Source organism: Vicugna pacos, chromosome 21 (assembly GCF_048564905.1).
Source record: "Vicugna pacos chromosome 21, VicPac4, whole genome shotgun sequence".
Classification (NCBI taxonomy): Eukaryota; Metazoa; Chordata; class Mammalia; order Artiodactyla; family Camelidae; genus Vicugna; species Vicugna pacos.
This window is the reverse complement of record NC_133007.1, coordinates 28,008,315-28,033,772: the sequence shown is the minus strand read 5'-3', so window position 1 is coordinate 28,033,772 and position 25,458 is coordinate 28,008,315. Positions and strand designations below refer to the sequence as shown.

Here is a 25,458-nt window from a genome sequence, read left to right as displayed (position 1 = left end):
TAATCCCCTGGTGAACTGGCAGTAACCCTTGGGGGTTAGCGCCAAGATTTCCACCCCGAAGCCCAAGGAAGGAGGCAAGCAGAGTGGACAGAAGGACCTTTATTTACAGGAAAGGGGGACAGGTGAGGATTTAAGCATTCAGGGCTCCTAGCTCTAGGTGGTAAAGGGAAAGGCAGTGTTATCTCTTTTTTTGCTGGCGACCTGTAAAGGAGGAAGAGGAAACACAAGTCATTATTCTGTCTCTTGCTGCCTGCAAAGGTGCTCTTCTCCTTTCCAGTTCCTTGGCCAGACTCACAGAGGTAATGTCTTAGGCCACCAAACACAGTAACAAAGTAAGAAACGACACAGCAAATAAAAATGCCATGCCTCCAAACAGGGATGTCTGGGCAGAGGGGCTTTTCTGTCTACTTTCTGATCACTTACTGGATTTGAACTTCTCGTGTGAATATCGCTTTGGCAGCACTCGGGACGTTAGTCACTAAGTCAGCTTTCAGGAGGATCCACCAGCCGCACTTACTTGCCCTCTCCCCCACACACCACGTCCGCAGTTACTCACGTAGTTCATTGTTCCGGGTCATCGCCTGGGCTGCCCGAGCTCGGGGCCCCTGCTGCGTAAAGTGATAGCCAAAGCGGACAATGGAGGGACACTGTTCGAGCACGGTGGCCATCTCCATCTCCACTGCATCGCCAGGCCACTGGCGCTGGGGGAGGGAGAGATGGAAGCTGTCACCCACCCTGTCTGGGTTGTTCACAGTCCCAGACCACTGACCCTTTGGGAGGTCAAAGAGGCTTGTTTCTCTAGAGTGGGTGATGAGAGGGGCTGCCTAGGTTTCCTTTAGGGGGACAAAGAAGATGGGGAGTTCAAACAAGATTAGATAAGCTCCTGCCCCAGGGGCTGCCTCAGGAAGGAGGCTCAGTGAATATTAGCTGACTGCAGAGTCCAGGGGAAGGGAGCGCTGACCTGGTTGTCTACACGGAGCTCAGTGAGTGTGGCATTCTCCCGAACTGCCTTCAGCACAGCCATGAGCCCTGTGCTGCTGATGAAGTTGGATTCAATGTTCAGGCTCTGGAGGCTACGATTCTCACGCAACATGTCAGCCACGGCCTGGGTAGTAGGGACTTGGGTTAGGATTAGGGGAGAGTTTCACATTTGACTGAGGAGAGAAAGAACGGGAGCAAGAAGGAAACACAGCTCTTTGAGAAGAGTCCTTGAGGCACTGTAGGTGGGGCTAGAGGGAGACCAAAGTGAGAGTAGGCAGTAGGGAGAGCAGGGAGATTAAGCGCCGTGGAGTCGGCGCTGGCAGAGAGGATTGAGGCGCGTTAGTAGGATTTCAGAGCTGTGAGCTGCAGGACTGAGGGGAAGCATCTCCAGCAGGGCTCCCCTCAGAGAGCGTGATGGGAGTAGCACCCCCAGCACAACCCTTTATAACAGCCTTGCCAGCGGTGCATGTCACGGTGCAGGGAGACGGCGAAGGATGTCCACTAGCCTTACATTAGCAATGGGGTCACCACTCCTTGTGGCGACCAGGCTGAAGCTCCGGACATGGGTATTTGTCTTCATTGCCTCACACAGCTCAGTCAGCACGGGTATCGGGATGTCCTATCAAAGGGGAATAGGAGATGGTGGGCTAGGAGACTCACATCTGTCAGCAGAGTTACCCCACTGTTATTGCTTAGAGGATGAGGGTCAGATACCTGTATGTTGTTGAGGTTCACCTCCTCCAGCTCCTTGTCATTGCTTCGAACACTCTTCAGTATCTCCTCGATGTTTGTGGGATTTGGGGGCTCATCAGGCACTGGCTTATACTTGTCAGGCTGCACCACACCTGGTGGCAAGGGCAGGAAGGAAACCCCGACATGTCCCCCACAGTCTCCTCCCCATTGGATCTCTTACTTACGCATCACTTCCTCTCCGATTCACCTGTTTCCCCCTTTGCTACCTTTGCTCAGACCCTGGCACTGCCTGCCAAGAGCCCTGAGGGTCATGTCCCCAAACTCACTGCTAATGCCTTCAGTATTGCAGATTTCTCCACTGCAGAGAGCATCATAGTATTGTTTGTTGCTCATCAGTGTGTACATGCCCAGAATTGCTGGAGAGAGTAAGCAGAGGAGGGACAGGGAATGAGAAAAAGGAACTTGTTCCAGCCCCCTTCCCGCCCCCCAGCTCATTCTGAATCCACTGCATTTTTAAAACCTCACCTCTTCCACTTTTCCAAAGAGCTTCCCACTTGCCCTTGGTCCCAGGGGTCCCTTCCATTAAACTGCGTAAGGCAGTGGTTTTACAACACTGAGATAGGGCCAAGGGAAGGTCCCTAAGGAGCTGCTACAGGGTGAGGGAGTCGATCAGACGCTCTCCTGTTTTCAGCCAGAATAGTTTTACTTTATAATCCCTGTAAAATTGCCCTGAGATGTTAACTTACTAAATTAAAAAAATGAGTGAATAAATACAAAAACAAATAAGAAAAATTAAAAGCTACTACTTGAGCCTTTCTCCAATATCCATGTCCTGATCCAGGGCCTCCCCCTGCTAGTCCTACACCATGGCTGGAGACCCCTGCCCCTGACCTTCCCAACTCCTCACCTTCCCACTGCTGCCCACCTGCAATATCACACATTTCTGCATCTGTGGCATGGGCCAGTGCCTCCTCCAGCTCAGGCTCCAGAGTGATCTGCTCCTCTGCTGGAATTTCCCTCTTGGGCTGAATATAGGGTTTCCCTGATGGGAGATGAAGATGGTTCAGGTAAAGGTTATTTCTCCTAAGATCCTGGCCTCTAGCTTCCTTCCCTTCTCCAGGAGGTTGACTGCTGGGTCAGTAGGAGCCACTGTAAAGCCTGAGTCATCTACAAGCTTAGGACGCCTGGGTCCCCTGATCTCTTACAAGAGCTGAAGAGTGCAAGCTGGCATGCAGATGCAGGTAGCCGCGTCCCTGGGCAGCCAGCAGCTGGAAGGTGAGAGGGAAGCTGCGGGGGAAACGTGAGAGACAACCATCTGGGTTCTGGGAGACAAGGATGTTGGGGTCTCCATACCCTTCTTCTCGCCTGTGAAGGGCACCAAGTCATCACGCTCTTTGACCTCTAGTGCCTGCTGTTCCAGGTACTGCAAAAGGGCCTCTCGGTCTAGGGGTCCCGTTGGGCTCTTCTTGGTCTGGTCACGTTGTCTTAGTCCAGCTGGCAGGAGCATGTTCTTAGGGATGAGTTTTGGGGAGCAAGTCAGACCTCCGCTCTGACCTGGGGCACCTCCAGGGCCCCCTAACACATCTCCAGACACCTTTTCCCTGGCCCTCTTGGGACTCCAGGCCCTGTAGGTCTCAGTCACCCAGGGCCACACACCCTTCCCAAACGCCTGGGGTCTGCCCCTGGTTCCCTGTGCTAGAGCCCCTACCTCGGGGTCCATCTCCTGTAGCTCGCAGTCCAGCTGCTCTAGCTCCTCAGGGCTCAAGGTCCTTAGGATCTCATCTTCATCTATGTCTCTGTATTTCTCCAGTTCCTTCAGATACGATGACATGATGGCCCCCACCCCCTCCCCACTGTGTGGCACTCACAGAGCCTGGGGTACATGGGGAAAGTGGTTGGACAGTCAAAAGATGTACATGGACACAGTAGGAACACAATGAGACAAGCCGGGGGCAGAACAATAAACTGGTTGCCTTGGAGGGTGGAGATCGAGTTGGGCATGGGAAGACAGGGGAAGGTTAGGTTGTTTAGTTAAAACCAGAGCCTCCTTCCTGCTTCCATAGCTTCCAGCCACTCTAGACCGGGATCCCAGGCATCCAAGCTGAACTTGCCTTCCCACTGTATGACAGAGAGATCCTGGCAGCACCCCTCCCCTGTCACCTCGCCTGTCGGTGCCTCTTGCCCTAGCACAGCTGCTGGGAGCCCTGCCAACACAGCTGGCCCCAAGCCCGGTTCCTATTGAAAGGAAGGGAGGAAGGCAGAGAGCTTCAGAGAAATTCCTCCCCTTTTCCCCATAATCCAGTCTTTTTTCCTAAACTGGTTTAAGAAAGCAAGGAGGATTGGGGTGGGAGGGGAGAAAGACAATGCTTTTACCCCACCCACATTTCCTCTTTTATTGTGGAGGATTAAGATTTCAGTTTCTACGTTTCCTAAAGTTCTAAATCCTAAGGGAAAGCAAGGGCTTAGAGGAGCTGGGGGACTTCCAGGTTGGGGGAAGGATCTTAGGAGAAGGTCCTGAGTTCCCATAATTTGTCCCAGGCTTTGGATGGGAAAATGACAGTCCAATGGGTTGGAAATGCCTTCTAAATGGGATAAAGTTTCTCTAAAAACAGTGAAAGGATTAAACTTGCACATCTTTTACAATATGAAAAATACACACAAGCCACCGATACACACCATGCTAAATATGAAAGATCCAGAAAATGTGCGAGATACTTACATTGACAATCTGAACTACAGTTAAGGGAAAGGACAGACAGCAGCAGAAACACACTGAGTGACACAGAGACACCCTCCAGATCATTCCTGCTAGGAGCCACTTTTCTCCTCCCATCTCCCACCTCCCAGCAGGCTCTGATCCGTAAGCCCCCCGCCCTCCCCACCTACCAGTCCTGGTGGCCACTTCCCTTCTCACCTCCCCTTCTATCAGTCGGTCTTTCTGTTCTACTGGAGCACTGTCTCAGCAGCAGCAGGAGCTGGGCGCCAGGGGAGAGGGTGGGGGAACAGTGAGCTCAGCATTTTATTATTTTAGCTCTGGCCAGGTGGGGGGTAGTGGGGGATCACGTATACAGCCCCCATACCCTGCCCTTCCCTGAGAGCCTCTAGTGGCCACTAGCAGTTATGGCACCTGCTCCCCTTCACATGAGCCTGACCCAGAGAAACTGGACTTTTGTGAGAATCACATAGTTCCTATTTGGTGCCTGCTATATTCAAGGCAGTACCTTTAAGGAGATATGAAGGTGAGTATAAGGATTTTGTTTTGGTGTCTAATTTTAAGGTATTTATAAACTAGTTGGAGGAATGAACACAATTTGAAAAGGGCAACTCATAATAAATGCTATTAAACAAACAGAAAGACCTGTATATATACTCAGACATCCACAAATACTTCTTCCAACCCTACATTAGGCACCAGACAAAAGGGATCCTTCCATTTTATTAGATTAAAAAACACAAACAAAAGAAGTAGGAACCAGGGGGAAAGATGAGGAAAGAGATACAGGCAAGGGCTGGGCAAAGATCAGCCATGACAAAGGGGAGAAGCCAGGAGAGAGGGAACATTCAGAGCCCCGAGTCAGGGTAGGAAAGAACTTTCTAAGGATTAGACATCACTTCATTTGATGACAATTTTCTGGCGCAAAGATCGGGGCCCAGAGCCAGGGAGGGGCTCAGGAGGTGGCGGGCCAGGGCCCAGGGCCGAGGCAGTGGGTGGCAGTCCGTGGGCAGTGATGTACTTCTTGTAGGCCTCACGGATGATCTTGAAGGCTCGAGCAGTGGCATAGGGTATGTCTGTAACAGGGTCCCGGTATAGCGCTGGGCGATGGGTCACTGGGCAGACCTCCCGAACAGGGACCTTTGGGGGCCGCCCCTGGGGAAACCACTCCTCAAATGTCGCATCGTCACTGAAAGTGATGAAGGTACGTGAGCAGCGAGCAGGAGGGATGACGGGTCCAGTCCCAGCACGGGGAGTCAATGCAGAAGCCGTGGGAGCAGGATCAAGTCTGAGGGAGAAGACAGAGAAAAACACAAAGAACTGAGAAGAGAAAACCACAGATAAAGAGATCAGTGAGGTTAGGAAAGAGAAGGTGGCAGTAGATGCAATGTCCTGAGAGAGTCAATTAAGTGATAGGACAAAACAAAGCTGGGCTGGATGGGAAAACAGAAAAGAAGACAGCGGCTACAAGAGAAAGAACTAAGGAGCCACGGGGAAGAGGAATCTGACACCCAAGCTGTGTGGGAACCCAAGTGAAGTGGGGCCGAGGGGGCACGAGCCGTACACAGAGGGAGAGGCTGCTCTGCTCTCTCCCCTCGAGAGTCACTCACCCTTCCACATCCACATTCTCTTCTCTAGGGCCAGGCTCCCCGACAAGTGGCACTGTCACTGAGTGGTAGGTGATTATGGGCCCAGGGCACCTCCGCTTCTTGTGGACCTGCTTCTTTTTGTCAGCCTCGAGCCGCTCATATGTCTCTTCAGGATCAGAGGAAGGCAGAGGGGATGTCAGTTTCCCTCTTACCACACCCCAGTTCTGTCGTTCAGTCTCTCATCTTAATGGCTGTCTGGTCACTGCCCACCCCAGCCAATTATCAAATTCCTCTATGGCCCTCGAGCATCTCCCATTTCATAAGTGTTCTGCTTGCCTCTCCTGACATCCTCTCTGCTCATCATTTCTTAAGTCCACCTGGCTCCTCACCCACTCAGAACTGCAGGACTTCAGAGCTGAAAGGAACCCTTTGATGAGGAGTTACTCATTTCCCCAGACTCCTCCGTTACTGCCCTTCAACTTGCTCCATCCAAGGCAGCACACTGCACCTTCTCGCACCTCCAGTCATTACAGAGTTCTTTCCCACTCTGAGCTGAAACATACTTCCTGCTGACACAGTTTTACCTTTTAAGGCTATAAAGGACACACGTCTAACCTGTCTCCACATGGCAGTCCTTTAAATAGATGAAATTAGTGTTCTCCTCTCTCCATGCTGATCACAACACCCCTTCCTCACACCACATGGTTCTGAGTCACTCCCTCCCTCTGCCACCCTGGGCCTGGGACACTCTTCTATTCCTGTACTTATCACAGTCCACAGCAGAAGCTGCAGGATGGCAGCCTCCTCATGTGTCTTGCTTCATCTGTATAACGTTTTGAAGAAAAATTTGAATAAGTTGCTGACATTTAAAAGTTAGGAAATTATATTTAAATACAGAGATTTCTGGTCCCTCTTAAAAAATAAGAAGAAAATCTGGCAACCCTGTGTCTGCATCCTCACATGGCAACAATTAGCAGAGCTGAGTAGCTGCTCCTCCTTTCAGGCACTCCTCTCTGATGCACCTCCGTCCCGCCGGCTGGCCCCTGTGACACTGCTCTATGGCAGCTCATCGTTGATATATATGTCTCTTCCTTTAGGGCAGTGGCTGTGACTCATATTACCTACGTAATACCAGGGTCACACAGCGTTCCACACGTTACCAACACTTGATAAAGATTTGTTAATGCATAAACAGACCAAAATATTCCTGGTCCCTTTTCTCTGAATGAACTCCAAATTTCTGTGTCCTCCTTAAATGTGGGTACCATGAAAACCTCTAGATAAAGTCTGACCAGGTGAGTCCTCTGGAAACAGCTCACCCCAACCCCCACCAACCATTTAACCTCTTTTATACTTGAATTCTGGTTGGTAATACTGCTTTCTTTCCCTCGTGCCGACCTTCCAACCCTTCTCTCGAACATTTCCCTGTACCCTCTGGAACTCTTGCTCTATAATCAGCCAACTCATCTATTTGCTCAAGTTCCTCACTCAGCATTCCTTCCAAAACTTGTCTTACTGGAAGCCTGTCATCCACAGAGGCCACCACTCTCCCTGCGGCCGTCTGATGGAGGATGTGCCTATGTCGTATTGTCAAGTAAAGCCCACATCTCAAGTGTCTTTGCTCCACTGCTCTAGACACCTCTGTTCTCTGATTCTTCAGTACTCGTAGTATGTGGATATCTCCTCATTCTACCTATCACCCCTTCCAGCCTTCATTTTCCTTTTTAAATTGAGCTTAGGTTCCTCAAGCTATCAGGCATTCTCCTGTCGACCTAAACTCCCTCGTCAAGACCTGGACTGCCGAATGCTGCTGGAGAAAAGTTACACAGTGGGAAGAGTGGAACCACCATCAATTCATGGTCCCAAACTTCAACAGACGTGCCAACACCAGCAGCTAATCCTATCTCAACAACTATTTCAAACAGTCTTCATGCTCCTCAAGCTTCCAACTCTATCTCCAACACCTGACAGATGACAGGGCCTAAAAAGACATCAGATGAGAACTACTGCTCTGTCCTGCTCTGGGTTGACAAACATACAACTATGAGCCAACCTCCCTCCTGCCTCTTAACTTAGGCCAATTCCTCCACCTGTGCTCTAGCTCCCACCCCTATCTCCCACTTCTCTAAGATCCTACACTACCAACTATCCTTGTTTCTTCTCCATCTTTAAACTCAGTTGCATCTCACCAAAAATAGTCTCCTGAATCTTTGAATAAAACAAAACAAGGACAAACTCTACCTTGACCCCAGACTGCCCTATTCCCTCTCCTTCATAGTCAGATATTTAAAATTTGGCTTCCCAATCAACTTCCAAATGGCATGGTCCCCAAAAAGTGCTCCCTCATCTCTGACATCCATGTCACCAAAACCAATGGACACCTGTCAGTTTTCTTTACTGGTGTTTTAGCTGCACTCACCAGTTACTCTGTCTTGAAACATTCTCTTTCCTTGGCGTTCCTAGGACAAATTCTCCTGGAGTTCCCAACTCTCTGGCCACTCCTCAGACTCTTTTCTACACTCCTCTTGTATGAGACCATTATATTTTAGTGTCTGCAGGACCCTCTTGAGCCTCTGTCTACTCTTCTCCCTCTATGCTTTCTCCCTGGGTGATCTGATCCACTCCAATGTCAATTACTACCCATATTCTAAAACTTCCAGGGGCGGGGTGAAACTCAGTAGTAGCATGCATGCTCTGTATGTCCAGTGTCCTGGGTTCAATCCCTAGTACCTCCATTTAAGGAAAGTAAATTTAATTAAAAAAAACCAAAAAACTTCCAAATTTATATTTCTAGCCCAGGTATCTTGTCCGAGCACCAGATCTGTATATTTAACTGATTTCTCAGCCCTGCATGAATTGCTCATAGATACCTCAAATCCAACATATTAAAAAATAGAAACTTATTATTTTTTCCCCTGTCAAACATGCCCCTCCAGGATTTCTGATGTCAGAAGCCTGGGAATCACTCTCTTTACAGTGGCCTGAAACCATCAATGTGGTCAAAGGATGCACATTGTAATCACAGTGACATCAAGTGACCTCATTATTTGTGATGGCTCTCAGTCATTACATGTTTTGAAAGATAGCTTATGTTTTAAAGCACTAAATTGCCATTATACAGATAGAGATGTTTCCCATTTTAAAGCCAACATAATGGGAAAAAAAAATCACAAGAATACATCCAGAAAATGTGGGAAATGAACTAAATCTTTTCTTAATCACTGTAGTCTTTTGGAGCTAAGGTATCTAAATTTTAAAACTATCACTAAATTGAAATGAGTTGTGTCCCAGATATTCTGGGTAAACAATCTTCCACTCCACAGTGAAATCACATTTGGGTTATAGATGTTCAATTACATATGCTTGGTCAAAAAAGGGAGTTTCAGAGAGAGAGACAGAGTGAGTGAGAGAGAGAAATAACACACTAAATACTGTAGGGGAGTCCACCTGTCATTTCACTCAATGAAAGTATGCCCCAGCGTGAGCATGTGATGGGAAGTGTGAAATCTGCTATTCCCACAATTTCTCATACACCTCTTATGGTCTGAAAATTCTCACTGCCCTTTACAGAAATCTGTTTTTGTACGGTATATTACCATACATGACTTGTGCCCAATAGCACGTGAACTGGGTATTCTAGAGCATTTTTACTTTAAAGCTATGTCTCTCGTGAACTGATTCTACTGAATTTCTAATTCTCATGATCACCAAAGTAGGCATTATCACCTCATTTTGTGAACAAGGAAAGAAAGATGCAAGTAGGTTGTGAGTAATTTGCCTGCAGCCTTACAGCAAGTGAATTAGGATTTGAACTTAGTTCTATATAATTCTTATCTTACGCCATAGTCCTTTGATGTAACTTGTTCTGAAGAGCCCTCATAACTGCTTACTTCCTTGCTCATAACTGCATACTCTTCTCATTTCTTCTGATTCCCTTGTCTCAAATCTCCATCTCTCCGTTCTTTGGGTCCCCCAGGTCTGTTTTTCTCATGTTCCTCAGCCCCTCTACCCACTGTTCTCAAAACCAGACTGACCCAGTGAACGTAAGTTGAGCTCCTCTGTGATCTTGGCCTCCCTGAGCAGCTCCTCTTGGGTCAGTGGCCGCTCACAGTGGGGCCCCTTTCGCCGCCGTGACTGGCCCTGCCTCTCTTGTACCCGAAGGAATGTTTGTCGTGTATGCTCAGCTGTAGACTGACGCATGGACTTCCGACCTGGGAAGGAAGTCAGAGAGGAAGAGATCTTTGAATTCATGTCCACCTCCTTTACTTTTTTTTTTAAATCTTAAAACTTTTTATCTGGAAATCATTGCAAACTTATAAAAAAAAGTTGCAAGACTATTACAAAAAACATCCATGTATCCTTTACCAGATCACCTGTTAACATCTGACCCTATTTGCATTCTGTGTGTATGTGTTTTCCGAATAATCTGAGTTAAGCTGCACACATCATGGCTCTCTTCCCCTAAATACTTGGTGAATATTTCCTAAAAATAAGGACTTTCCTTAGATAACCACAGTACAGTTATCAATTTCAGTAAATTTAACACTGACACTTCATCATATTTCAATTTTGCCAACTGACCCAAACATCCCTACTCACTGTCAGAGCCATCATCTTGTAGTTCTAGTGGGAGCAGGGCCTTCTCTTCTCGGGTCTTCTGAGAGCTACCAGCAGGGCTACTGACCTTTCGAGGCCTCAAGCTCTTGAGAGGCTCCTAGGGACAGATTGGAATCAGACACCAGGGAACAGCAGAAATAGGAGAAAGATGATAACGATCTTAGGAAGACAAAACCAGCACTGCCAGAAATGGGACTGGTGTGGGGAGTACTGAGATGAAAGGGAGAAAAGGAATTAAGGAAATCCAAGAAAACCAGGGCTCCCCTGCATGCACCTTATATGCTTTGGTGATGACTCGGCGCTTCCTTCTTGGCTCTTCTGCTTCTCCATCACTGGATGGTTCATCCCCTTCGTCGATGTCAAAGTCAGAGTCCACCTCATCCTCTGTGTCTGACTGGTCCCCTTGATACTCATCGTCTCCTGATTCCTGAGGACATAGGGAGATGAGGTTCTTGCGGGCATCTGAATCATTAATGCCCCTCCAGGAGGAACAGAATATCTTTGCTTCTTGATGAGGGCCGCCCCACTCTCCTTCCCAGCCCAGCCTTTCATTTTCCTCAGGCAAGAAGCTTTTCTAGTTGATGGACTTTGGCTCCAGTACCCCTTCCAACATTTATTGATTGCCCTTTACCTGTAGTGCTGAGGTACAAAAAGATATGGTTTGGTCTCTACCTTCAGGGGTCTTACAGTCTAGTGAGGACAGGACATAACTATAAAAGGGAGTTTTAATACAAGGCAGCACATAAAGTACCAAATGGCAAAATGTTACAGGTGTTCAGAGGAAGGCACACTTGCTATGGACTGGTGGCCTGAGAAGGCCGAAACTTTAGACCAGGGGTTGGCAAACTTTTTCTGTAAGGGGCCAGGTTAAAATAGGTAGCGGGCCAGACTCAGCCAGCAGGTTGTAGGCTGTAGTTTACTAAACCCTGCTTTAGACTCTAAAGAATGAAGAGGACTTGAGCCGTGGTTCAAAATATTGGCAGTATTTAAACAGCCAAGAGGGAAGAGGGAATCCTGGGCAGATTAAATAGCAGAAACAAAGGTGCAGAAGAAGGAATGTGTATAGCATGTTGATGGACTAAGGGTTTAGACCTCAGTAAAGGAGCAGGTTTATCTCTAGCAAGAAGTCTTCCTAGCTGACTGCTTTTGGCTCCAGCACAGCCTCCTTCCAGCATTAACTGATTTCCCTATAGGGCTATAAGATTTGAAAAGAAGGTTGCATTCAATCTATAAAGAAACTTAAATGAAAGGCTAATAAACTTATGACTTGCAGGCCTGTGATTCTCAATCCTCTCCCTCTCCTTACTTGTCTCAGCATTGATAATCACTGTTGAGGTAATCCAAAATTACTGAGAAATACGTTTCGTTCCTCAGGTGAGTTGAGACAGAAAAAGCTGGTTACTGCTGTATAATGGGAAGCCATGGAAGGTTTGAGAGGAGAGGAAAATTGTGTCCAAGGAGTGTGTCAGAAGGCTCTGGAGGTGGTTAGATGGGTAGAGAGTAAAGAGTACAGCACAGCCCTGAGCTGAGGGCAGGTTAGGGCTAAAATGGCAGCCCCACTGGAAAGGAAAGAGGGAAAAGAACACTTGGGGGCAGGGGAGTTTACTAGGCAGGACAGCACCTCAAACATGTGGCTTTCTCTTCAATCAGTGATGAGACTAATGGGCTAATCTTGGTATATGAGCCAAAGCAAGCAAGTAACAGACAGTTGACACTCCAAGCCAGGCAGCATTCAGTCTTACACTGATGATCATCATTTCCTCCCAACTGATGTTTGTGAAAGACAGCTTGGGAACACATTAATCCCCTCAGCTCTGAGTTGGTATTAAGTCATATCATCAGAGGGTAGTAATTCAACTACACATTAGCTCAATTGAAATGCTTTCACTAAGTTACGGATTTACTCCATTCCCTTGGCTTTTATTGAGGGTCATTAATAGACACGACTAGGTAAGAGAATGTTTTTACATCATCTACTAAACCCCTGTTACTTTATATATCTTACGTAAGAAGGCAATTCTCCCTAGGATTTAATGCTGAATAAGTTTGTCTGTCTTAAACAGCTTATATGCTTCTTTCTTACTAAAAAAGAAAGAAAGAAAGAAATTCTAGGTTTGGCTGCCACGAAGCTCACAGCTAAATTTAATATCAATTGCCATTACCATTTTAGCAGCGGCTCCTGGTACAATTACTTCTGATCTGTCTCTATTTTTACTGTTTCTACTTTTTGTTTATATCGTAAGCCTCCTTAAACCCTTTTTGGAAGCACGAAGGGTACATATTAAATAACGACTCGTAAAATGACAGAAATAGGAAAATGGCCTTTGGAGTAGGGATGAGAAAGTTCTATTTTAAACTAATTGGTTAGGGCTGTGTAAGTAATGATTCCCAGTCACCAAGTCCTGTGGATTCTGTTTCCTTAATTCCTCTTGAACTCTCCTGTCCCTGTTTCTCTACTCCCATTGCCTCCTTTGAACCACTTTCCTCATTACACAGTGATCTTCTAAAGTAAAAATCTGATCATGAAACTTTGATGAGTCTTTTCAGTCCTCTGGATGAAAAGCAAAACTTAACATGGCTCACAAGGCCTTACATGGTCTGTCCCAGGCCTTCTCCCTCCAGCCTTACCAACTTTTATTCTTTCACAATGTGGAGAATGAAAGTAGATGTGCAGGTCCCAGATCAGGATCTCAGCGCCTTTACACGTTCTGGCCCATCCCCTCGCTGGACTAACCTTCCTCCTCTCCCGCCTCCCAGTCCTACTGCTCTTCATTCAGCCAAGGCCTACTTTCCATACTGTCCTCAGCTTAAACATCATGTCCCCCATGGGATGCCCATCCCAAACAACTCTGGCGTCCACGTGTTACCATACCACCCTATGCTTACCACTTATTTTACTCCTTATCACACAATCTTTTAACTGTTAACTCAGCTGGTTCCCCACTGGGGTATAGAATATGTAAGGACAAAGCAGTGTTTTTAGTACTGTTTCCCTAGAACCTATCATAATGCTTGGCTTGCTCTAGGTGCTTAACACATTTAAAGAAAGCATAGATTTAGGGGGAAGGTATACCTCAGTGGTAGAGCACATGCTTAGCTGTGGATGAATGAGATCCTGGGTTCAATCCCCGGTACCACTACTTAAAATAAATAAATAAACCTAATTACTTCTACCCACAAAAAAAAAAAAAAAGCATAGATTCAAGCAATACAAACTTAACAAATGCCGATCCAATCCAGACACTGGGCTAGGCAATGGAGATATATGGACATATACAGCTGAACAAAACAGATCATCTCTAACCTTACAGAAGTTGCAATCTAATAGGAAAGTATAAGCAAGTAAGCAAACAAAATCTAATGACGAACGAAATAAATGGGGCCACTTTTTAGAACAGTCAAGGGTTTTCTAAGAGACATTTACAATGAGGTTTAAAAGAAGTAAGGTAAGTCCCTCTATTTTTATGAGAAGTTCCTTTCTATATTTAAAGTGAACAAGCAGTGGGCCAACGAGTGTATATACCGCATGACTACGATGTGCCTGGCATATGTTAGACGTCAGAAGTGCGGTGAGAGATGAACCTGGGGAAGTACACAGGTTTCAGCCTTAGTCCGCGGTGCCTCCGGACAGCTTCTCCATTCCAGATCCCTCCAACCCCATCCAGGGCTCTCCCGTCTAGCACTCCAGTGTATCTCCCCGATTCGCCCACCCCGTCTCAAGTATCAGCTACCAGGGCTCCTTACTCTTCCCCGCCCCCTCTTTGTCCGAGGTTTCCCCCTTCAGGATTTCTTTTAGCTTCTTTCCCTCCCTCTTCTTGGGCCCGGCTCTTGCCTCTGTGAAACCCCCATAAGTCGTCTGGTAGAACTCATCTTCCTCCTCTGCCTCCAGGAGCCCAGAAAGCCGGTTCCCCGCAGTCTTCCGTGGGGCCCGGCCCCCAGCCAAACTCATAACGCCTAGAGAGACTGCGCCGCCACCAGCAGCCCCTCAGCCATCGCGGCTCCCGGGGCTCGGCGCTCAACACCACTACCTGCGGGCAGCTGGCGGCGGCGGAAGCCGGTCGTCTACAGGCAGAAGTAGCAGAGCGTCGAGAGGCTCCTAGTCCCGCCCCCTAAACCTTCTCAACTCTTCAGCCCCATCCACTCGTGCGCAGAGACCACCCCAAGGTCCCCGCCCCAGCTCGCCCGCACCTGGGCTGTGGAATGATTCTTAACTCGGTGACACCAGGAGCGCCACTAACCTAAGTAAAGAATCTGGGAGTCAAGAAATTTTCACTTCAAAATGGTCAGTGTCCCTCTGCTCCAGTACGTTTCCCCCTCTGCTGTCAGTAGGAAACTTTCTAAAAACCCAGATTTTGTCTCCCTTCTGCTCAAATATCTTTAATGGCTTCCTGTTAACGACAGGATGAAGTCCAAAGTCCTTATGGCAGAATAGTAGTGTGACTACGAGGACAGCTTTATAGCCACTGAGACCTGAATTTGACTTTGAGCTTAAGGTCTTCTTGCAGGTTGCTTTACCTGGCTGAATTTCAGTTTTTTCATCTGTAAAGTGGGACTAATAATAATATCTACCTTTTAAAGTGGTTGAAAAGATTAAGAGATGTAGTAATCCTTGTAAACTGGTTAGCGCAGTATTTAGTAAGCACATAGATGTTTAGTAGGTAATTACTATTAACATGGCATTCAAGATCCTTCACATTTTAACCTCTCTTTACTTTCATAGCCTCACCTCCTGCCACATCATCCTATTCTAGCATCATTTCTAACACCCAAGTCTCTTGTCTTGCCTCCATGGTTTTCCTTCTCCTTAAAATCCCTTTCTTTCCTTGTCTACCTGGCAAAATTCCAATTCTGTAGGACAGTGAAGCCTTCTCACACACCCATTCCTCTCTTTCCAGTCACAGCTCCTATACCCATGAAGATCATGCCTCCTAGATTCTCTGGAATAATTCAAATCTCAAGTAGTCTGTGAAATTGTCAAGAATGTGTCAACTTCTCTTTGCATTTTTTATTCTAAAAATATGATTGTCAAACCACAGCACTTGTGCATACTCTATGATGACACTTATTATGTTTTATTCTAATGATTTATGTGTCTATTTTTCTTATTAGTCTGTGATCTTTTTGAAGGCAGGAATTTTATCTTCATCTGTGTATACTAGGAATTCCCAAAGTACCTAGGACATAGTTGAGGTTAAATATCGTTAATTCGGTGAATGAATGAATTAATGACTAAGTGAATGAATAAGGTACCTATCCTTTTATTTTGCCTCTACATTGATCTTGCCAGGCTGTAGCTACTCCATTTTGACCTTAGGAGCTGTCCTAAGATACGAAGATCACTTTAACAAAGTGCTGTGTGTCTGTCTGTGTATGCACTATTCTCTTCAAGTTTGTATGTGTGACTCTATTTTGAGTGCACCAGATTTCCCCCCTTTTCCAAAGTATATATTGGTGAACTCTCTTTTCCATTTCCTTGGGGGCCCCAAGCCAGCATGTCCTGCTCTGCCCTTGCTTCCACACCCTGCCACGTCACCCCAGTTCTGCTATGCCAGGAATGTTACTGAGGAAGAGTGGCTCTATGACTCAGAGGCCATCCTAGGAATTGAGAGGGAGTGGGGGCAGAGACAAGGTTTGGGGGAAAAGGTGGGAGACAGCCCTAGCTCCACTTTTTGAATTTTGCCTTCATCCATTCGTATATTCAGGAGATATGTATTGAGCACCTACTCTGTGCTATGCACTATTCTAGATGCTTGAGATATGAAAACAGGTAAGATGTAATCTTTGCCCTGAAATGCTCAGTCTTATGAGGGAGACAAACAAGTAAACAAACTGACATAATACAAGGTGGTAGGAGTAACAGTAGCTATTTTCTAGTACATAAAGGAGAAACAAAGACCCCTAAGAAGCTACAGAACAGAGATCTCTCCTTTCAAAAGGGCTAAAATCAAATTCACAGATCAAATCCCAGGGAGGAGATCCCCTTGTTGACCTACCGCCTTGGTGCCTCAGGGCTTTATCGGTCTATTTCCACTTTCAAAATCAGAATCATAAAATACTTCAACGCTATACAATTTCATTGCTATGGAATTGCAAATTGCAATACAACCACTTGAAGTTTGTGTATCTTCAGTACTCAAAGGAAGATGAAGAACCCAGCAGGTGGCAGCAGGGAAACAACTGTTTTCGATCTTGGTAAAGGAGGGATAGAAGGCAGAGGTAAACGGGTGCGGATATTTTCTGGATGTTCAGGTCCTAGGTTCCTTCTCAAAGACCCAGAAGACATCCAGGTAGAGGATAACCAGGCCATCATGGGGGCTGCAAATTCGAGGATCCTCCGCTACATTCCTCTTCATTTATTCATTCTACAAATAATTATTGAGCCCTTACTATGTACAGTTATACCATGAGAGCAGCTGGAGATAGAAGAGTTAAACACAGTACTTGCTCTCTAGAAGCTTACATTCTGTTCAGAGTCACGTCTTCAGATCCCCACCAGTGTTCATAATCTCCGGGGCATTTTGTTAAAACAGAGCAGGGTAAGAACGAAGAGTACACTAGAATGGGGAATTTCGCTGTCTCCTTGCCCTTTGGAGCTTAGGTAACTGACGCAGGCTGAGGGCTTGGATCGCAGGAAGATTGTGATATGTTTCTGATCATCTTCCTTGGCCTTTTTTGACAGTTCATTCGTTCATTATCAAATATTTCCTGAGCTCCGTCACTGTGCTCAGAATTGCGCTTGAGGAAAAGTGTAGACCTGTTTCGAATGTTAAAGGAAAACAAGATGTGCACGCACATTAAACTAAATAGTAAACAAAGCAGTAAAGCCGGAAGAATGGTTGGTGGCATGTGATGTTTTGTTATATTCAACTCTTAAACGACTCTGACTTGACCCCAGCGCTTCTGTCGGGAGTTCTTCCCTGGACTGTGAAATCGAAAGGGCCAGCCCCGCGGAATTTTATCTGGAGATCAGACACCGCAAATCAGCCCCTTCGAAGAGCTGAATCTAGATGGACCCATCGAGCCACCGTAGGGAAGGTCTACGGACAGGAGGAGCGCGCTGTCTTCGACCCTTGGATTCGTTAGGGCGTGAGGGACCCGCATCATGTGACCAATAACAGCTTCCTGATTGGCTTGGTTCCCTTCAGGGCCTCCCTCCCCTCTATTGGGTGGAAAGGGCCGCGGAGAAGGTTAGACGCATGCGCAGTGCCCGGATTTCCCTGGCCGCGCTGAGTGGAGAGGTGGGGTTGGTCGATAAACAGGCTGTGGCTAGGAAGGAGGGGGAGGGGGCGTTCGCTCAGCTAGGACTTCTCACACCCCGTTGTTCTTTTAGGTGTGGTTTCGTCCAGACGCGGGGTGCCGGCGGACGGCTTGAGCTTAGTCTCATGTGAAAGGGGAAAGTAGCTCCCGCGGAAAGCGGTTAAAGTTGCGGATCGGGTGCGAGACGGCAGATCACCCCCATGCCAGCCGAATGGTGCGGCCCTGAGTTGGTCTAGGAGCCGGCCCGACGTCTCAGAGGCAGGCCGCGGAGGGGGCAGGAGGGGGCCCGCAGAGCGCGGGTTATGTGAAGAGACGTGGGGAAGATTCGACTCCGAGAAGAAGAGCCCGTTGAAAGGGAGCGAGGCCGCTGAGGGGGAGGGGGCTGCCAAGATGGCGTCGGCCTCCTCTGGGCCGTCGGTGGTGGGGTTTTCATCCGTGGATTCCGGGGTCCCTCCCTGCACCTCGTCTTCAGGTAATCAGGGTGGGGCGTGGGCTGGGGGCGGATGACGCCTGTGCGCTGGGAGGAAGAGCGAGACCCAGGAAGGGCACCTGTAGCTGGGGATGTCCGAGGCGTTGCCGGTAAGAACAGAGGGCTAGGCTTTCTTATAGCAGGGCTGTCTGAGCGGGCAGGGAGAGTCTGAGGAGAGGATGGCTTTGACTAAGAAAAGGGAAGATGTCAACGTTGGTTGTGTTGGAGGAGACCGAGTTGAGGACTTCGAAGAGTAGGGTCAGGAAAGGATGGAGATTGTCGGTGGGGGCAAGAATGAAACAGAAAGGGAACCGAAGGGAGAAGATAAAAGAGTGGAGTGAAAGGAGGCCTCATAAGTAGAGCGGAATTACGTAGTGTGAGAGGCAGAATCCAAGCTGATTGTGGGGTTAATGGGATAAAAATGTGGAAGAGAAGCCATGGGACTTAAAAGACCTGGAAACGTTACGGGACGCTTTCGATTGCTGGGGAGTTAGGGAATTGTGGATTTTGTTGGAAGCGGGAGTTATTTGGAGCCGTCTCTTTCCTCAGAGGCTTCCCCAGTGCGTCATTCCTTCTCCCTTCGTGCACTCCCCACTCCCCCACACATCCCACATATAAACACGCGGGCGATCGCACAGACACACGTACACATTTTATCAGGCATCCTCCTTTGGTGACTCTCATCTCTAGACTGCTCAGCTTTGGGAAGGAATGGGAAAATTTGAAGAGAGTCTGAGGAATGTAGAAAATTAGGGCTGAAAGCCCCTGAAAACAGAGGGAGAAGGTGCAATGATGGAGTCTTGAATTGCGGTAGAGGCTGAGGGAGGTGATGCTGGGAATTAGGCCTGAGAAGGATAGGGTAGGGGGTGGCTCTAAGTGCTGTGGGAGAATATTGCATAATAGGAAATGGACTGGAAGAATGCTTAGGCAGGAGATTGGCACTTGGAGAAGAGAGCCAGGGAATATAGCTCAAAGTAGTTAGAAACTATTGAAGATTGAGGGAGGACTGAGAAGCCCACAAGAAAAGCAACAGATTGTGTGTAGGAGAGAAAATGTGTGGTGTTGGGATGTGTGTGTGTATGTGGCCGGGGGAGTCTGAGTCAGAAATTCTAGAGCTTCTGTCAGAGGTGTCTGGTGTTCCACAGTTACTGTTGCCTCTACACTGTGAACAGGACAGGCTGCCAGATGATGGATGCTTTACTTGAGACGCTGACATTTCCTTAGGCCCGGTATTGCATTCTACCCATTTTGAATTGACTATATAGAGGGTTCCACTTTTCCTACTCCAGCTCAGATGAGCGAATACTCGGTCACAAATATCTTCTTCATAAACTGCAGTTTTATTTATGTACATCTATTTTTAGTTTCCTGAGAGTGATTTTTGCCTTTCCTAAAAAGATTAGAGGGCCAGAACAACTCATGTTGCATTCTAAGTGTGAAGAAGGATAAGGTAAAAATGACAGTTTTTAATATAGTACTCCTTAATTTAAAACCTTTTCTCCCCTCCTCCAGTGCAGAAAGAATGGTTGTGTATAGTTCTTAAACTTCTTAACTATCAAATCAGGTGTTAGAAACCAGGTTAATCTTAAAAGCTGTATGTTTATATCCCAAAATTTGATTCAGCCTCTGTCTCATGGAAGTATTGGCCAGGTGGACAGATTTAGGGTTAAAAAGAAATATTTCTATCATATACTGATGTATCTTCCTCCTCTTCAGGTCTCTACTCCTACTTAAGATAGTCCTACCATCTTTTTTAAATGTCACTATTTGATATTTTTAGGTTTTTTCCCCAGATCCTAGTATTAGCAGGTAGTAATTCAGATTTTATAAATGTTTTTTCTATTGAAAAACTAGAAAATCAAATATTTGGTTTCAGTGGGCTTTACAGTGCCTTGGTTCTACTACATTCATATGTGAAGTCAAGGTGTAATAATGACTAAGAATAAATAGCTTTAGATTCCTTTTTTTTACTTTAATTTCTTACAGCCACCTTCTCTGCTTCTTTGGCAAGTACTGTAACAGTTGGATTAAGAAATATTCTCATAAATATTCCTGAAAACATGAAATTACTGTGTGTAGATATGGAGTGTTGACTTTTTGCTGTCTCTGCACATCCACTTAGATTTTGGCTTACTGAATTTAATTTAATAGAGTATTTCATTTCAAGGATATGTTTTTGAAGAGGATAAGATGTTTGATTCTGATGCAACAAAAGCTGTAGAGAATGTGTTTTATTTGTGATTGGAGGGGAGTGATGCTCTGGATGGTACTGGGGAATTAACACATTGGCAGGAATAAGGAGTGGTTTATAATTTCCTAAATTGTTAAAGACTAGAAGGCCAGCTTTGTAGAAATTCAAGGTAGGAGAGTGTATGTTTGTGTTTTAATCATCCTGAAACCAACTTACTGTCCTTAGATGTTTAGCTGAATTCACAAGGTTTTCTGGCAGTGTTGAAAGTGGATACAAAATAAGAATATCAGGATTCAGGGACAGATTGATGTTTTAGATGAGCCACTCAGAACCTTTGGAGGCTCAAAATCTTTTGGCATTCAAATTAGGAAGGACAGATAATTTAGAACAATTAGCTGTTCCAAGGCTATATTAAACCCCTGTCTAGATTATTTAGCCATTAAAGCCAGAGCTGGTCTTTTACGCTGCTGAGAAGTGAAATACAGAGGGTAGAACAAACCATATGCTCTAAGAGATATTTGACATCTTTTCCCATAGAGTAATTACCATGTTTGGATTTGAGGGAGGCAGTTATAAATGAATATCAGCTTACAGCAGCCATCAACATGTGCTTGTTCTTAAACTTTGGTTATTAATAAAAGGTACTGCAGTTTGCTGTCAGCTGTTTGGTGTGTAAAGGAAGTTTATCGCTTCTCTTCCTTTCTCCTCTATCTTCATTATTTGGACGGTGGCACCACTTAAAAAAATGAAATCAGCCCTGATAAGGTGTTGACAGTGCAACATCTGTCACACCCGGATACAAAGAGCCTGTTTCCCTATCTGTAGTTTGACTAGTCCTTCAAGAGTTTGAAATTCAGCCACTGAGTCCCCTTTTTACTACCAGGAAGGGAGTAAAGAGTTTCTGTTTTACAGACTTGATTTTAAGTTAGTAGAGGAGTTAAAAAAGTAAAGTTAAAATGCTAAGGTGTCTATTCTCCCCTGAAATAAGAGCCGTGTGATAAAATCATGTGTGACTCCCCTAAGAAAAAAGTGTTCGAAACCTTAGAACATCATGAACCTGTATGTAGCTCATTTTGCTTCAGACCAAAACATTTCTGTATTTGTCACACTTCACCAGGTGATTTTTATCATGAAAAGTCAGCTCCTTTTCTGACTTATTTTTCTCTTAACTACTAAGGAAAACTCCAGAAGACCCAGGATTGAAGCATTTTTGCTTTGAACCTTTATAGTAGGGTTGGTCTCATCAGTCCTTGATTCTGGTAGCTTTGTTCTTCCCAACAGAGAGCTCTACCAGTAAATTATGCTGTAATTGGATAACTCCATATGGTAGGAATTTTGTTGAGGGCTTTTTGTCTGTGTTCTTTGTCTACAGTGCAAGCCATTTGTAGACTGATTCTTTTCCCTTCACTTCTTCCATACAGTGAAAGGTAAAGCAACTTATACCACTTACTGGAGTGAGAAACTGAAATTTGGAAATGTAAAGATAGCACAGAATGCCATGTAATCAGAATATCACCAGGTACCATTTTGGTTGGTATTTTGTAAGTAGGGAGAGGTTTTTCTGTTTGCTTTCTCCAAAGAGATTTGACATCACCCCCGCCCCTTTTTTCTTTTGTCCCCTTGGTATATTCTGTCAGAAAACTGACATCAGAATGTCATTGTTTTTGATTAACCATTTATTTCTGCCATGGCTGCTTCAGCCCAGTGTTCATTATAATTATATAGATTTATTAGGTATCCAGCATCTGATATTGATTGGTAAGGTGTACTTACAGGTTAGCTTTGAATATCAAAATACATATTATGTTTTGTTTGTTAATTTCTGTATGTGTTCTGGGTTGATATAAAACTCTTCTGATTAATAGCTTTGTTCAAATATGTGCTAGCTACTGGCTATTATGTATTTTATCAGCCTGTTTTTCTTTGATGATATAATGGAAAACTATAGCCTGTGAAGTGAACAACAGAGGTAGTACCTGGCCAAACTCAGAACTGGGGAGAAGGAAGGGGAGGTTATTTTATCCTTTAAGTGGATGTTTTCTTTCCTAGAATTTTGGGATATTCTTATTCGACATGAAGAAACCAAAAAGACCAAAGTTGTCAGTTTCTTCTCCCTTTCCTTTTTTCATTGGATGTATCCTCTTGATCAAAGATAAAAGTATACCTCAGGAAGCATGCCACTTTCTGATAACCTGGCAGAGGGGAATCTCTTTCTCTGTGTTCGAAACCCCGGGCCACCATTCAGTCTCAAAGGCAGAGAGTGTTTTGACCGATGGTGTTTCCTGGAGGAAACCCCTTCCTAGCTCACTTCCCCTATAGCACTTCACTTCTCCACCCTTTCCTATCAAAAGAGAGCATTGTTTAGTTTGTACATATGTGTTGATCCTGTTTTGTTCCTGTCTCCTGTATGATCTGTTTTTTTTCCATTGTTTCCTGTTTGTAGTGGACTTTTTTCTCAACTGCTCCATCTTTTTAAACTTGGTCACCAATTATTTTTTTCTCTTTCTGTTTATTTGTAATGGCTGTATACATTGAGTATTAATTTTTAATCTGATTCCCAAAAAGGCCTCTTATTGTTGGAGTCTGAAGAATACTATCAAAAAGAGAGAGAAGGACAGATTCCTTGTAGGGAGTTCAGTATATCTTGTTTGCCTTGTATACTAAACTGAGCAATATGTAATTCGCTCAGAATAAGCACTGTCCCAAAGGATCAGTAATGTTGAGGGGGAGTAGGCAAAGGGAAGTTGAGGGGAGAGAACGGAAAGAGGTTTTTTTAGGATATATAAATAGCTTAGAGTATATTAGCTTTCCTGTGCGCAGTGTTGGTAAACATTCCTGACAAACTTCAAGTTCTCACTGACCAGAACCAGTATACAAGGGATGGCAGAGAAGTAACTCTGTATCTCTGATTTTCTTGCATAAGGATCTGGGGGGGTGGTAATTGAAATGCATTGTTGGGACAGTTAATGTTCATTATGATATCATTAGACTTTCTCTGTTGAAATATGTACATTCCAATTCAACAATATTCACTGCTTTTTCGAGATATCTAGAGCCGCACTTGCAAATAAAATTCAGAGGTGGTGATCTGCCAGAAATCTCAAATGCTTCTTGGCCATGGGTTGGCTTATCCAGGAGATTCGAGTCTTTTAAGAGAGATGATGAAATTTGCCTTATAGAACTAGAAGCAAAAGTTTATCACTGGAGGGAAATACAGAGATATTTTAATTTAACTCTCTCATTTTCCAGATTAGGAAACTGAGGTTCAGATACATTGTTAATACCGGTAAAGACTTTGTGTGATGTCTGTATGTTACCAAGCTGAGTCAGTAAATTTGTGTTTCATTCCTTACTACTTAAGGTGGCTCTTAGCTGAGGTGACCCCAGGACTGGTAGATCAGACTGCTTTTGAGCTTTTGTTTCTAAGAGCGTTCTTGCCTTTATGACTTTTTCAAGAAAGATCCTTAGGAAAAATTGACACCTACTAGGAAATAAAATTTAGCTTTTCTGTGAAATGTGGTTTGGTTTTCTTAACTGGCTTGGTTTAGTTCTTATTGAGGGTATAGTAATGGTACTGTTTTTTTTTTTAAACACTGTCTCTTAGCGGTAAACAGTACTTCTCAGGAGGCAGGCTGACATTTCAGACATATTTCTATGTATTTTCATTTTGATAAAGTATTATGCCTCTCACATGCAGAGGTGTAATTAAAATGGCTTTCAGCATTTCAAGTTAAAGAGGACCAGAAAGATTGTTTGAGATAGTCCAGCGAGCAACTGGACTGATGACATTTTTGTTTTGTTTTTTGCAGGTTTCTGCTTTTGATTTTTTTTTTTCTTTTAAAATCTCTGACTCTCAGTATTATCGACCAAAAGGGCCCCTAATTAGCATTTTGCTTCCAAAAAGTCTGCTTGTCTCTTTGTGCTTTATATGGGAATTGTTGACACATTTATGCAGTAGTATTGGTAACTCATTGAGCTGAATCTCTGCGATTGCTCCTCTATGACCTGTTCAGGCGGAGCTCCAGTTGTCTGAGGAATGCATGTCTGGCTAGCCTCTGGCGTCCCCAAATTATATGTGTACTTCAAACATGGAAGTCAGTCACACACTGCCTCTTAGTTTCTCATCTGGTAGATGATGTCATCTCATCTCTGACGGAAATGCTTCTGCTCTGAAAGCACAGGGAGAGGCTCTGGTATTAAGGCCAACTCTGTTTTGTTCCACACACTGAGTTGTGGTGGAGGGGGAGAGGAGAGGAACAGCTCTCTCACTGGAGCTATTTACTGTCTGAAAGTATCTTTGTTTCAATTATCTCCTCTTTTAAAGTCAACACAGCTCTGAAGTTTGCCTTTTTTCCCATTTCTCAGAATTACATTGATTTTTTTCTCCCTCTGCATTTTCTCCTTCCCAATAGTGAATCTTAGTCTACAGTACTTTAGTAGTAGCATACAAACTTAAGGAGAGTCACAGCGATGTTTTGCCAAGTGACTGGAAACCAGCTCCTTCAGTACCTTTTCCATCACAAACACAGTTTAGGGTGGGGTCAAGGACCAAAATGGAGTGCTTCCTTAAGACTAGTACAGAGTTACTTAGAAAAATTTTGCGTGACATGGTATGATGATTCAACTTCGTATTTTAGCAAGAATTGATTGGGTTGTTTTCACTTTGGCACTTGACTTGGATGGTTCAGCTGTTTTGAAATTACCTTAGTAACATTAAAGGTTTCTTAGCTTATTTGCATAGTTTAGAGGCTAGCTCTTTTATATTTTTTAAGTATCCAGGAGATATGCTGAAATTAGAGATCTCTGTTTTATAGGAGAACATTTTTATTCTGAAAGATACGAAAGATAAACGTCTTCAGAGAGAACCTCTTATCATATGTGCTGATGTAGGCTTGTATCAGGTTGGATAGACATTTCAAAGTAATAATTAATAGAGAAAGAGAATGAG

At 45.1% G+C, this 25,458-nt stretch overlaps 3 protein-coding genes across 11 annotated transcripts in view; 1 reads left to right on the top strand and 2 right to left on the bottom strand.

Annotated features, from left to right (window-relative positions):
* Nucleotides 1-84: 84 nt before the first annotated feature.
* Nucleotides 85-4,578, bottom strand: TMOD4 (tropomodulin 4). Of its 2 annotated transcripts, XM_072946592.1 has the most exons (9): nt 3,383-4,578; nt 3,028-3,184; nt 2,600-2,716; nt 2,001-2,090; nt 1,696-1,826; nt 1,493-1,600; nt 962-1,105; nt 557-701; nt 85-201 (listed from the first exon to the last, which is right to left on the bottom strand). In XM_072946592.1, the coding sequence occupies exons 1-9, from the start codon at nt 3,503-3,505 to the stop codon at nt 179-181; spliced, it is 1,038 nt and encodes a 345-aa protein (XP_072802693.1). In that variant the 5' UTR covers nt 3,506-4,578; the 3' UTR covers nt 85-178. The 2 variants fall into 2 exon arrangements, with proteins under 2 accessions (XP_072802693.1, XP_072802692.1); XM_072946591.1 differs by having other exon boundaries at nt 3,028-4,578.
* Nucleotides 4,579-5,078: 500 nt separating this feature from the next.
* Nucleotides 5,079-14,629, bottom strand: VPS72 (vacuolar protein sorting 72 homolog). The gene is made up of 6 exons (XM_006216966.3): nt 14,426-14,629; nt 10,868-11,020; nt 10,576-10,690; nt 10,011-10,187; nt 5,998-6,142; nt 5,079-5,675 (listed from the first exon to the last, which is right to left on the bottom strand). The coding sequence occupies exons 1-6, from the start codon at nt 14,540-14,542 to the stop codon at nt 5,288-5,290; spliced, it is 1,095 nt and encodes a 364-aa protein (XP_006217028.1). The 5' UTR covers nt 14,543-14,629; the 3' UTR covers nt 5,079-5,287.
* Nucleotides 14,630-17,795: 3,166 nt separating this feature from the next.
* PIP5K1A (phosphatidylinositol-4-phosphate 5-kinase type 1 alpha) overlaps nt 17,796-25,458 on the top strand; it is a 33,464-nt gene continuing 25,801 nt past the window's right edge. For 5 of the 8 annotated variants that reach the window (XM_015250098.3, XM_072946589.1, XM_072946590.1 and 2 more), the window contains exon 1: nt 17,838-18,322. In XM_015250098.3, the coding sequence (XP_015105584.1) occupies nt 18,241-18,322 (82 nt within the window). In that variant the 5' untranslated portion in view covers nt 17,838-18,240. Of the gene's footprint in view, nt 18,323-18,368; nt 18,430-25,458 lie in introns of those variants that run through there. The other 3 variants (XM_006216972.3, XM_006216974.3, XM_072946588.1) reach the window with 3 other exon arrangements.

Excerpts from the sequence above, each read along its gene's own strand:
- TMOD4 (XM_072946591.1), bottom strand. The coding sequence starts at position 3,505 with ATGTCATCGTATCTGAAGGAACTGGAGAAATACAGAGACATAGATGAA. Across the intron at positions 1,601-1,695 it reads TGAACCTCAACAACATACAG|GACATCCCGATACCCGTGCT; the intron begins GTATCTGACCCT and ends CCCCTTTGATAG. Across the intron at positions 1,106-1,492 it reads GTGGTGACCCCATTGCTAAT|GCCGTGGCTGACATGTTGCG; the intron begins GTAAGGCTAGTG and ends CCTACTACCCAG.
- VPS72 (XM_006216966.3), bottom strand. The coding sequence starts at position 14,542 with ATGAGTTTGGCTGGGGGCCGGGCCCCACGGAAGACTGCGGGGAACCGG. Across the intron at positions 11,021-14,425 it reads CTTATGGGGGTTTCACAGAG|GAATCAGGAGACGATGAGTA; the intron begins GCAAGAGCCGGG and ends CTATGTCCTCAG. Across the intron at positions 10,691-10,867 it reads TCATCACCAAAGCATATAAG|GAGCCTCTCAAGAGCTTGAG; the intron begins GTGCATGCAGGG and ends ATCTGTCCCTAG.